This window comes from Streptopelia decaocto (genome assembly GCF_964273445.1).
Source record: "Streptopelia decaocto genome assembly, chromosome: 1".
Lineage (NCBI taxonomy): Eukaryota > Metazoa > Chordata > Aves > Columbiformes > Columbidae > Streptopelia > Streptopelia decaocto.
Window position 1 is genome coordinate 64,437,624 of NC_138663.1, and position 12,371 is coordinate 64,449,994.

General features: G+C 38.2%; 1 protein-coding gene across 17 annotated transcripts in view; it reads left to right on the forward strand.

Moving 5' to 3' along the window:
* The window catches only part of MICAL3 (microtubule associated monooxygenase, calponin and LIM domain containing 3), a 163,674-nt gene that overhangs the window by 102,024 nt on the left and 49,279 nt on the right, over positions 1-12,371 (forward strand). For all 17 annotated transcript variants that reach the window (XM_082043994.1, XM_082043998.1, XM_082043999.1 and 14 more), the window contains one exon: positions 10,892-11,087. In XM_082043994.1, coding sequence (XP_081900120.1) covers positions 10,892-11,087 — 196 coding nt within the window. The remainder of the gene's footprint in view (positions 1-10,891; positions 11,088-12,371) is intronic.

The following is a 12,371-nucleotide window of genomic DNA, read 5'->3' on the forward strand; positions in this document are numbered from 1 at the left end:
TCCAGCTATTTATCCCAAATCTGAAATTAAAGGACTGAAATGCACTCTATAAGTAGTAATATGTTAAAGACAACTTTTAGAAACAAGGTATCGCAATTACATGTGTAAATCACTTTAAAACTTAGAGGTATTTAGCCATTCATTAATGCATAATAACCGGTGGGCTGTGTGGATGTTTTGTTTCCTCAAAAAACAAATGGCTTCCACTGAACATGGACTGAATTACCTTTTACGGGGGTTCAGAAACTTCATTCCGAGATTTGAGCTTTTGGGAGGTACTAAGTTTTCCACCATACACCCCAAACTAGCTTGCTTCATCAGATATTTTGGTAGCAGTTTTTCCAAGAGGTATGTTGGCTCAGACCGTCTTCTTTGCAATATGCATCACTATGGGAGTGTAGAAAGCCTGCTGTGTACAAGTTGTTTTAAATTTTAGGTATAATACTCTTCTTCATCTGGTATGATAGAAAGCAGAGTAACTGTTTCATACAGATCTTTTCCTCTAATGTTCTGTAACAGTGAGGAGAAAGTATAAGGTGCTTTTAAAATAATAAAACAAATGAATAAATGGCTGCTCACCGCTACACCAATTAAAACAAGCCCCAGTGATAGTTTTACCACCTGCCTATGATCAGCAGCACAATATATTAAGGTATGTAGTTGGTAGTGTAGCTTGGAATACAAGGAGAAACAAGGGGAGAAAACCAAACTTGAAAAAAAAACAAACAAACCAAAACAAACCCACAACAACAACAGAAACCAACCAAACCAAAACCCAGAACGAAATTGAAATAATCTGACCAGAAGGAATAGATACACCAGAGTCGACATCAAACCTATTCTTTTGCTTCTGTGAAGTGTATTTGTGGAGGAAGGCGAAACAGTGGTTGCTGAGATGATCCTGGCAATGTAAAGCTTAGCTTAGGGTTTCCAAATAACACTGGGCAGATGCTCTTTAAGGATGAGATGGCACTTCTATGTTCTTTTTAGTTGCTTACATCTTCTCTCAAAAATGTAGTTTAGTCTGACGTTTCTCATGTTTGCTGTCATCCCAGAAGGCTGTGTTTTCTTTTTTAGGAAAATTTCATAACTGTCCTTTCTGCTGTTATAGAAGTTTATCTGATGGCTTGCGGGTAGAACTGTTTAAAAATAGGACTTTTTTACCCAAGAGATGTTTCGAATACTTTCAGGCTTGGGTAACTCAGTGATTTAAAACATCAGAACTGATGCATAAGTTATCTTTAATCAGTAATGTGTATTTTGGAAGCTTTCTTTTAGGAACCGGGGCAGATTTTGAATATACACAGCTATATACCTATACAGAAGAATTTTCTTAGTTTCAGTAAAATTCCCACTAAGACATGAAGCTCTGGATTGCTTGGAATATTCAGTTGCTTTACAAGTTATACAAGAGCATGTGAGATAAATGTAGATGATAGAAAAGTATGCAACAGAATGAGGGAGCAGATGTCAATGCTTTTTGAAGTATATGGAGGTTTTACTTAGGGCAAGTATTCCTCAGCATATTTTCCTGTAACTGCCAGACTCAAATTTCAGCCTGTTCCGTTTGCAGCACTTCATAATCTTGACACAAATGATAGAAATTAAGTAAGGACATGGTTAGTATCTAAACATATTCTGAGATCCAGTGATTATGGAAATCTGTCATACATTGCAACAGAAGAGACAGTGGTTATTAGCTCAGTAGCTGAAAGGAGATGTCCATTTCAAAGCCATATTTTGAATCTGAGCACAGTTTGAACGGGAAACTGAAAGCAACTTGATAGTCCACGGTCATTTATTATGTATGATATGTATGATCTTTAATGATCAAAACATCATCCAGTGTCCAAGGTGGAAGTGGAAGTACCAGTTTCTACAGAAAGCAGGCAATATTTGTATTGGTAAGTTCTCATGCTACCTTTAGATGGAAATGTTCTTGGTTCGGTGTTCTGCTGTTTGCACAGTGGGAATCACCTCTCTGATCCCTCCTGGTGAAATGAGAGGTTCTGGAGGGCTGCTGTGTACAAGTGGCGAGAAACAGATGCTGCAATGAACAAACTATATGAAGTCTAATGGGGTAGAGGAGACAGTAGAGGATTTCTGTGTAACAACATTAAAGGAGTTACTCTTTGGATGATAACTGGACAATCACTATTGAATCTTAATTTAGAAGTTACTCAAAACGAAACTTAAAAAAAGGGAAGACTTCATAAGCCAAGGTTGTCGTGATTTTAAAATATAGTGTGGTCTCTCTCACCTTGCCTTTCCTTTTCCTCCCTACTGGTCCCTGAATGTGCCTCATCCCAGGTGGTCTTTTGAGGTAACATACCTTGAATAGCTTCCAGGGCAGAATTTACACCTGCAAAGTAATGTTATAATCTTTAGCCAGATTATCCTTTAGTGCTCTTCAGCCTTCCCACACTCAGCTTCTTTCAGGACATGGAAACGAGGCCAAGCAACATATGATAGAGCTAATCAAAATACTGGAGAGAGCTCAGACAGCTTAGGTGATACCAGCAAAATAGAAAATGATGGGTAATATGCTACTGATTTACCAATATTCCTGAGTAATAGGCATATTTTAATTTAAATTGATAATAATTTAATATAAATTTAATATCATTTAATATAAATTGATGTAGGGATTTTACATCTCTAGTACTGGAAACCTGTTTCAGCAGCAGTAAAAGCAAAATCTATACAAATGTTAATATTTTCTGCCAGAAAAGATGCAATAAGGAGAATCAGGCTTAGTGGTGTTCCCTGGGGCTTGGATTAGGTGACCTAATAGCTCCTTTCCCCTGTTCCTTTTCTCCACCCACCAACTAACAACACTGGACTCTTTCCAGGAGTGAAAAATAGCTATATTCCCGGATTCATCTATACCTCTGCTGCAATGAGACAGCTTTTCTGTATTGTTAAACCATGTACTGAGCTTTAAACTTTCATTGTGTAATGCTACTACTTCACACATCTGCATATGAAAAACACCATCTATTAATATTTCTCAAGTATAACTTGAAAGCATAAGTTGCAGATTTATTTTGATTTGTTTTCAAGACATAAATATAAATTACAGATAATCTTGAAGCATAACTAGTTAATTCTATTCATTTCTGGTTGCTTCCACTAAAAACTAGGGAAGGTCGGGTCAATCAAATTGACAGCTGTTTCTAGGCTTTGCCCTACAGATGTTTTAGGGAGCAGTGTTTTTGTCAGTGTCTGTTTTGACAATTCTAAAAGTCTATTTTAACAAAAATAGTGTGAGGGTGGGAGAAAATACTGCAACATCCACAAGCTAAACATGTAAGTTACTAATTTCATTCAGTAGTCAGTCCAATTCACTTTCATAATTACGAAGAAGGAGCTTCCACATTTACTGGCAGTATCTGACACATGAAGAACTTAATTCTAGCTGGAGGTTGTGGAATGTGTGAAGGAGGTTTTACATCGTCATGTTTGTTTCTGGGGTATCTGTTTCAGAATCCCTTGAATATTTTAGCTGTCAGTAGTTCCTATACACATTATAATTGGGGTTGGGGGGGTGGGGCAGGCTGTCTTGGGAATGTCACTGATTTTTGTTTTGTGTGCTGTGTGCTCTTGAATCAAGTAATACTATAAAACTTCTTGGTCAGCTGGTTCTTAGATAACTCTGCTGCATCAGAGAATATTTAGGCAAAACACCTTTCTGTCTGTACAGCTTCATCTCCCCATTTTTCTCCTTAGGTCTCTGATTTGCTAGGAAGATTTGCTTGACTTGACAGTTTGAGAACTGAGCTTTGACATGGTAATAGAGGTGTCAAGTATGTTGGTTGCTCCATGGCAAACCCCTTTTTCTTCTGCTAGGCTAGGCAGAGCTGCTGTTCTCCTCTGTCTCCTCCTTAGTTCTATAGATTTTAAATGTCAGTTTAAGGACAGCTCTATTGATCCAAGTCCAACCTGCGTAACACAGTTTGCATACATACAGTTCCTGTGTCAAACTCCAAGAGCTTTGACTCAGTAGAGCATATCTTCTATAACACTTAGCTACTTTTTATTGTTGTGATTGATAAGTGTGCATTACAAAAGAATTTCAGTAGAGCCATCTTCAGGTTTGAGCTCATTTTAAATCCTGTGCGTGCGCAGTCTGGATATCTTGCTTATGAATAGACTTTGTTTTTCTTAGCATACTGTCCTCTTTGAATTCATGGCCTTTTTATTTAGTGGAACATGTTATGGGTCAAACTGGAAACAGAGACATCAGAAAGTTCAAGATTTGATAGCTTCTCCATACAGCTCCCTGAGGGTTTGGGAATACCTGAGGACAGTAAGAGAAAAAGTTGAGACGTTCTATCAAAATAACATTGACTACTAAGTATTTATGTTTGAATAAATGCATTCTTTTTTCTATTTGAGCAGGTATTGTTTTATCCCCTTTGTCTTTGAGGATGTGCTTATCAAAATTCAGGGGATCTTGTCAGGATCTGTGCAGTTCTGCAGTAGGTGATGTGAGGCTGTGTGAAGAACCAGTGACAAGAATTCACCAGACCTGCTGGCCTCTTTCCAGTGGTTTCCTGGAGATATTTCTTAAAAAAGAAGATAAATTTTTAAGAGTGGATGCCCTAGATTTAAAACTTTAAACCTTTTCCTAACCCTTAAAAAAGAATCTTTTCCATTTAACATGCTTCTGCAGGTCACTTTAGAGTTGCCATCTACATGTTTTAATATATCTTACTGTGAAGTTGTTAACAGTGGCTTGATACTAAATTTGAAGAGGATTAAGGATAGGAATTCTGGCTATGTCTCTCAGAAGAAATCACTTGCAATTATTTAAATGGAATGTCTTAATTGACTTACTGCTTCAATATGTGCAGCATCCAAGAGTGGGCCTTGGTATTAAGATTTCTTTTTTTTTTTTTAATACATGCTGTGCTGAGCACAGTGAGCATCTCATATGAGGTGTCATTGCTCAACCTGCTAACGTAAATCATGTAATCATTACACTTAAAATCCAACATATCTTAGTCCCTTTCTTACTTCAAAGCGTTACATCGTGACTTAAAGGGTTGAAGTTGGGCATTCTGGATCCTGCTGGTTCTGGTGCTACCAGTAGTCTGTTGTGAGACTGCCTTGCTGGTATTTAGTCTCTGTGTCTGGACTTGCGCAATGCCTCTGCAGTGCTTACCTACTTCCAAAATAGGTTTGTTTGAATATGCTAATTCTTGTAAAACATTTTGAGGCCCTTAAATGAGAAGTGGAGTTGGAATACAAAGAGGCTGTTAATGGAATTGAAATGGGTGAGGGTGAAACTTCTGGGAAAAAAACTGAAACTCCATCTGATGTTAACACAGATGAAAAATGGGAAGCCTAAAAATGCTGCTGGATCTCGTTTAGTGCCTTCTCTATACCTCAGCGATAATGTTTGCTGAACTGCAAGCACACTTCAGAAACCTTAACCCAAAATTTCCTAGAAATTAATGGCAACAGAACCTGAGGACTTTTGGCATTTCTGACTCAGACCTGGCTGCATCACTTTTGAACTCCTACAGAAAAGTTCCCATCTTCCATCTCTGTTATTTGTCATATGCAATATGCTGCTGTTTCTATTGGAGTTGTTTTATCTGACATAGTTGTGTTCTCAAACAATTGTATGGAGGTAGGAGCAATTGAAAAGTTTGGAAGAGACAAATGAAAACCAACAAGTACAGTGTTTCACATTATCCTAAAAGCACAAGATCTGAGAAATTGAGAATGAAGATTTTCCTGAGAAATGTATTAATTCCTTCACCCTTTTGCACATGTTTCACAGCAGACTCCTCTATTTTAATTTCTGTATCTCCCCAAGGCCACAGCTGAGTCTGCAAAATACTGGACCCACACTTCACAAGAGATGACATTTAACTTAGAGAGCTTGCATTCTTAACAGATTGGACTAAGAAAAGGAAGTCTGGAGGTACTGCATGGTTAGTGAAAAATAAATTCTAGTAAGATAAGCAGGTAGTTTCCCTTTGGGAAGAATTCATTGTTCTCCAGTTCCTAGTTTTCTCCTGCACCTTCAGCAAGTGTTACATCAGGGAGTAACCTTGGCAAGATTTCCTCTAGCTCATGAGAATAATCTGTAGATTTTACAGAGCAAGGTAGTACTAGCTGAAAATCGAGATGGGATCCTCTTTCAAGAGGAGCTTCTCAAGCCTTCCAGTAATCACCAACGTTGCTGGAAAAGGACACATTCATGCAGACGAGGAGCGGTTTGGTGTAGGAATGTTACCTCTGATCATACGATTTTCTTTACAGGAGGCAGGCTGTGTCAAGGTTGAGGTAAATAAAGGACTCTGGCAGCTTTCATCTAACAGCTAAGCAGCCTGTCCTGGTAGGAAAAACAGTTCCCTTTGGATGACCTGTGGAACGTTCACGGCCCACTGACTCTTCCAAAGTAAAGAATCAGATTTTAAAATGTGTCTTATTTTGGATGTTGCTTGTGGATTTTTAACTGATGAGTCGATTGCATGAGAAGCTGCTCTTGGTTTTCAGGTAGCTCCCCTCTCTGCCTAACAACATAGATATTTTTTTTTCCTCGCACATGTCCCTTTTCTCTCAGTTGTGAGTGGTCACAGACTTTTGGCTCTTTGGGCCTGTGTGCGCTGACAAGGTGAAATGTCAGCTAATGGTTAATGGGTGCACTCTGCAGCTGTTATCTCTCACCCACAAGCTACAAAACAGTCTGGGGAATACAATGTAATGATTTGAGAGAAGCACCTTTCCCCTCCAGAGGAACATTAGAGAATAAGCTTTATCACCTACTAGAACTGTGTTGGAATAGACCTTGCCCATGCATGTAGCACCATATATGTATACACATACATATATATATATATGTATGGAGGAAAAGCGGGTAGCAAAGCTTCAGATTTCCTTATCTCTATTTATAGTTTCTTATTATAACTTCAAATTGGTGTGAACTTTATAACGTAACGTGAGCAAACTGTTTCATTATCTTATCATGTTAACGATACCTGTATCTCACACTTTGATGCCTTAAGTCTGTTTGTGAACTGTAATGCTTTTCCTTCTGATAGCTGATGACATTTTTAGTGCAGAAAGTCGGCTGTCCATAGCATTTCTCCTGTTTCACATTTGGTAACAAATTTGCCAATGGCTTTGCAGCTAGCCAGAATAAGTTTTCATGGAACATTTTATAAACAAAACCAATAGACCAAATGGTCCATATAGACCAAACTCCTAGAAAACTGTTGCTGAAGCTGGCAATCAGTTAAGTTTCTGTATCATGTTCTCCAATGTAGAGCTGTTTTCTTTGCAGAAGTGGAGGGATGTGACCAATCCTGCATCTCAAGTATATGGATTATAAATTAATTATAGAAAGCACTGAGAATGTCCTTCCTACTCCTTTGAGATTTTGAGGCATGGAGTGCTTGTCAAGCACGCAGGACATCTTGGCATGACCACAGCCTTTTGCATTAATATTTATGTAGATTTTCCATCTTTTCAGTTTTTTTAATGCAGTTGCATTGAGCCACTTACTCCCACTTATAGTTTGTCCTGTGACAGAATTGGTTTGATTATCTATGTACTAGTTACACTGGGTCTTCATGATGAGAAGGGTGATGATGATTTGTATTTCAAATAACATACCTGAAAGATCATAAATGTTCACTCAATGCATATAAAGTGATGTCAGCTTGATTTTCAGTCCTCTTTTACCTTAGAGTGATTGCTGCCAGTCTTTCTCCCCACTAAAACAAGCGTGGGTTTTGTTGTTGTTGTTGTCGTCATCCTTTTTTTTTCTGCTTGTGGAATTTGCAGTTATATCAGGGTATGCATCAGAAGAGACCAAGTTAAAAACAGCTTGTGAAAAGATATTTCCATTGAAGTAGCTGAGCTGATGAGCCCATTGTGTATAACGAGTTCCAAGTGGAAAAACTCTTGTTTAATGATGATTCAGTATATTCCCTCTTTGTTTTCCCTCACCTTGGTGTTCTTGCGTTACCCAGAGTCCTTTGGTTTTTCACTGTCAGCCAGAAGTGGTGGAACAATATCGCAGGTCAGTTCCCCTGTTACTGTGAACTCAGGGTTGGGGAATGTAACACGGATTACAAAAATAGATTTGGCTGAGGTGGTATCACTGTCTAAAGAGAATGAAATGAAACGTGAATCCCAGCTGAAAAGGCAGTCTAGTTCCATTAAACTTTGAAAATACTAACACAACATAAGGCTTAGCAGCAGGAAATGGGAGAGACCATAGTATCCCTGGAAATGCAAAGTGATGTTCCCACCTGCCACCCGTGCAAGCTTCTGTGGGTTATACCGTAAAGAAGCCCTGTAGTTACAGCCAGCAGCACAGCACTTGCCCACATCATAGAAGGGCTCAATAATACTAAACAAGAGAGGAAAACACTCCTGGCAGTTGTCTTGGTGAGATTTTATCTTTCTGAGAGGAGCTGGGAATAAATGGCACTAATTATGGCAAGGCTAAGTAGTTTTGTCTGAAAGACTAGAATGGTTCTGAGTAATTGCTCTCAAGAAAAGAAAAAAACCAAGCCGTTAGGAATAAACTGAGAAACTACAAAGGATGGAGAAAGCAAAAAAAAAACTGTCTTGGAGGTCAAAAGGTGTGAGGATAAAGTAAACCTTGCCAAAGCTCCTGCTGGGTTAGACTTTGCAAACGAAAGGAAAGCAAACAGCTGTAGTCTCTAAGCATGTAAGTAAAAACAAAATAAGGAAAGCAGAAGTGGGTCCACAGTGAAGGTGAAGCTGACATAAAATGCAATTTTAGGTGCAGTCAGGCGATCAAATGAATACTTGGCCTCTGGTTTCAGTTGGGACAATGACATTGGACGTGGGAGCAAGAGATGTCAGTGTGTAGCGAGATTTGGAAATGGAAACTAACCCAATGAAGTTAGAAGCAGAATTTAAATACTTCTATACTGTAATGAGTGGAAATAAAATGGCACCAAACAGTCTTTGTCTCAGAAGAGTAGAAGAATTGTACAACGAAATTGTGAGCTTTGTGGTGATGATCTGTGATTAAATCACACTGTTCTCATGGACCTTGAGTATCTAATTTAGGGTAATACTGTGTGACCACTGGGTGATAGAATTTATGACGTGCATATAAAAAAATTAAAAGAAAAAGAAAAAATATATGATGTAAGCAAGTATATACCTGTTAATCTAAACAGTAGATAAAACATCTTATTTCAAGGAAAAACTAAAGACTGCTAGTTCTGCAAGTGAAGTCCTTTGATGTTATGAAGGTAAGTGGTATTACAAGTGACATGTATTCACTGAAGATTATGCAGACTATCTTGACAGCTTTTATCGGCGAAGTAACTGATTTCCCCTGTAAGGGAAAGTACTGCATCTGAACTGTTTGGACTTCAGTAAAGCACCTGAAGGCTGCCACATGGAAATAACTAGTTACATTGGATAAAGTACATGAATTGTCAAATAGCTAAGAAGTGGACTTAAATGAGATATTAGAGGCTTTACTGAAAAAGAAAATTATGGGGTTGAGTGTCACCTAAAGACTGTGGATTTTCACAAAAATGAGCTGGGGACTGATCTTTGAAATACTTTCACAAAGGTTACTGGCAAAAAGAGGAAAAAAATCTGCTAATTAAATTCATTGCTGAGGCAACATTTCAAATCCTCATCAATGCAGAGGAGGATAGGCATGTCATACACTAAGCGGACTGTAATATTAAAAATAGAAATGTAATAGTAGAAAGCACCAGGTCATGCACTAAGAAAGTGTTGAGAATTTTGGCTACCAGCAAAGTGCTTATCAGTTGAAAGCAGAGAAGGAGAAAGATCTGAATATCAGTCAATAAATAAAAGCCACCAGTATTATGTGGCGTATAAATAGGCGAATGTGTTCTCAGCATGTATCAGATGAGAGATTTTTGGCAAGGTTGAATGTTACACTGATAAGGCCTCATCTGGAAAACTGTGTTCAATTCTAATCATGCAGGTTCTGGAAAGATTAATCCAAAACAAAACAGGTGCAGAGACCTAGGGGAGGATCAGCACACTGAAGAGCTTATCTCCTGAGATGCAGGTTGGCTTGTTTAGCAAAGCAAAACAGAAGCTAGGAAGGCTTGGGCTCTGTAAATAATAAGCTCGTTAAGGGTAAATAGTGGCATGTAATTTAAGATAAAATACTAGAATTTTAAAAAGAGAAACATGAATGCAGGTTAGAATTTAACTCCTTGAGTGCCACAGTGAATGAAGCCCCTTCATACTTTTCTCCAACTGCCTGGTTCATATGTCCTTGCAATTTTCTGGGATTCGTGGTATTTGGGCTTTCAAACATCTCACCTAGATTTTTCTCTGTGGTTCATTTAATCACAAATGCTGATTGAAAAACAAATGAATTCAAGTCTAAAAAAAAAATGTGAAAACTCACTCCAAGTGGGTCTTTTTCATTCCCTCCCATATTTGTCTTTAAGTAGTAATAATAGTTTCTTGCTTCCTAACTCTGTAGACCTACCCGGACTGGTAACAATTTTAACAAGCAGCAGGACTGCCCCATAGCTTTCCTGATATGTGTCATATCCAGCCTGTGACCAGGCCTTCCCCAGTACTTGCTACATGGACTTCATTGCAGCTCTAGTTTTTGCAGCAAAAATATCCCTGTCTCCTCTCTTAACTAGGGCATTTAACGTTCTTTTTAGCATCTATTAGCCAAAACCACTAAGATTCCCTCTTGCAGTCTGGCTCCCCAGCAGGTTCTGCCAATAGTGGTGAACAGGATAATGACATAAGGTATTCTCTCGCTTTATTTACCTCCCTCTGCCTCGTGCCCTTTTTCTCCAAATTGCTCGATTTCCTTAAAAAAAACCCACAGTTCTGACTGTCACATTTATTTTTTATTCACTGGTTTATTCTTTAGGTTCTAATGTAAATGGGCTGGAAGAGCCCAGCCTTGCCAAGCGGCTGCGTGGGACACCGGAGCGGATTGAGTTGGAGAATTACCGACTGTCCCTGCAGCGGGAAGAAGAGCTGGAAGAGGTTCCCGAAGAGACGCTAGCGGAGCATAACCTGAGCAGTGTGTTGGACAAAGGAACAGAAGAGGATGTGCCCAGCAGGTTAGCGCACACTGTCCATAAGCTTTTTTTATGCCCATCCCAACAGACTTTTTGCCTGCTTTTCCCTTTGCCTTTGTTAACATATTATTTACCAGGTTGCCCTTGTGGACAATGTTCTGCATATGTGCACAGGTATTTTATTTTGTAGTTTCTGTTCTTCTAAATAGCTTATTACCATTCTTAGAAGACACCTATAGTACCCTTATACCAAGAAATTCAGTCTTAAGTTGGAAGAGATTTTTAAATACTTCTTTTAAATTATATCAAAACCGAATGAGTCTTCTGAGCAAACAGAACATGGATTCAATTGGGAGAGGATTCCAATGTTAACTTCTTTTCTGTATGTTTTGTATTACAAACACTTTTGCTTTAAAGATTCAAGCTTGACACACACGTAATTCTGACAGAATGCTGATGCAATACCTGAGAGCTATTAGTTTGAAGCAATAGTTATGGCTGTTGAGAACATGTTGTACCTTAAGAAATTTCCCTGTATTCACTAAATTATGTATAAGCGCACCAGGATCCAAATATATGCAGGTAGAGGTACTGGAAATAGTTGTTGCAAGAATTGAGACAAAATAATCAAGAATGCTTGTGAACTTCATAGTCAATTACACACTTTTTGCAGATTCTCAATATCCTGATATGGTTTCTAATAATATACATTTGTTTGTAGCTATAACAATCGTTACCTTTTCAGCTTTTGGTTGGTCCAATAGCCTTCTTGAAATAAACTCAGAAAATGCTGTTATGGCTTTCCTGAAACCTAGATCCTACAAGCATATTCTGTGTATACATTACCTACAGGTATAGGGCTGTATGAGAAATTCCTTACTGCATTTATACATGTGAAATTGAATTGGACTGGTGTGATGAAGAATGCAGGAATTAAAATGTTCATTAAAACATTTACAGGATTAATGTAGTATAGAATCTGTCATTTATTTATCTGATAAGTTTGAAGCTGCAGCATCTGGAAAGGAGTAACTTTAGTGCATCGTAATTGCTAATAACTTTTACAGCTGTTTTCTTTGAAACCTAAATAATACTTTTTGATTAATTTCTTAACATACTAATTTCTTTAGAAGATATTATTTTGACATTTTACATAATTGAGATCTTATCTAGTGCTTTAGTTGAATAATCATGGGACTGTTTGTGGGAGATGCAAACTCTGCTTGCTTTACTCATCCTTCCTTTAGCTCCCTGCTCAGGCCTGGGAATTATATCAACTGTGACAATATAGGCATTAATGATTAATGAGGGATTTTTAGCCCTTTA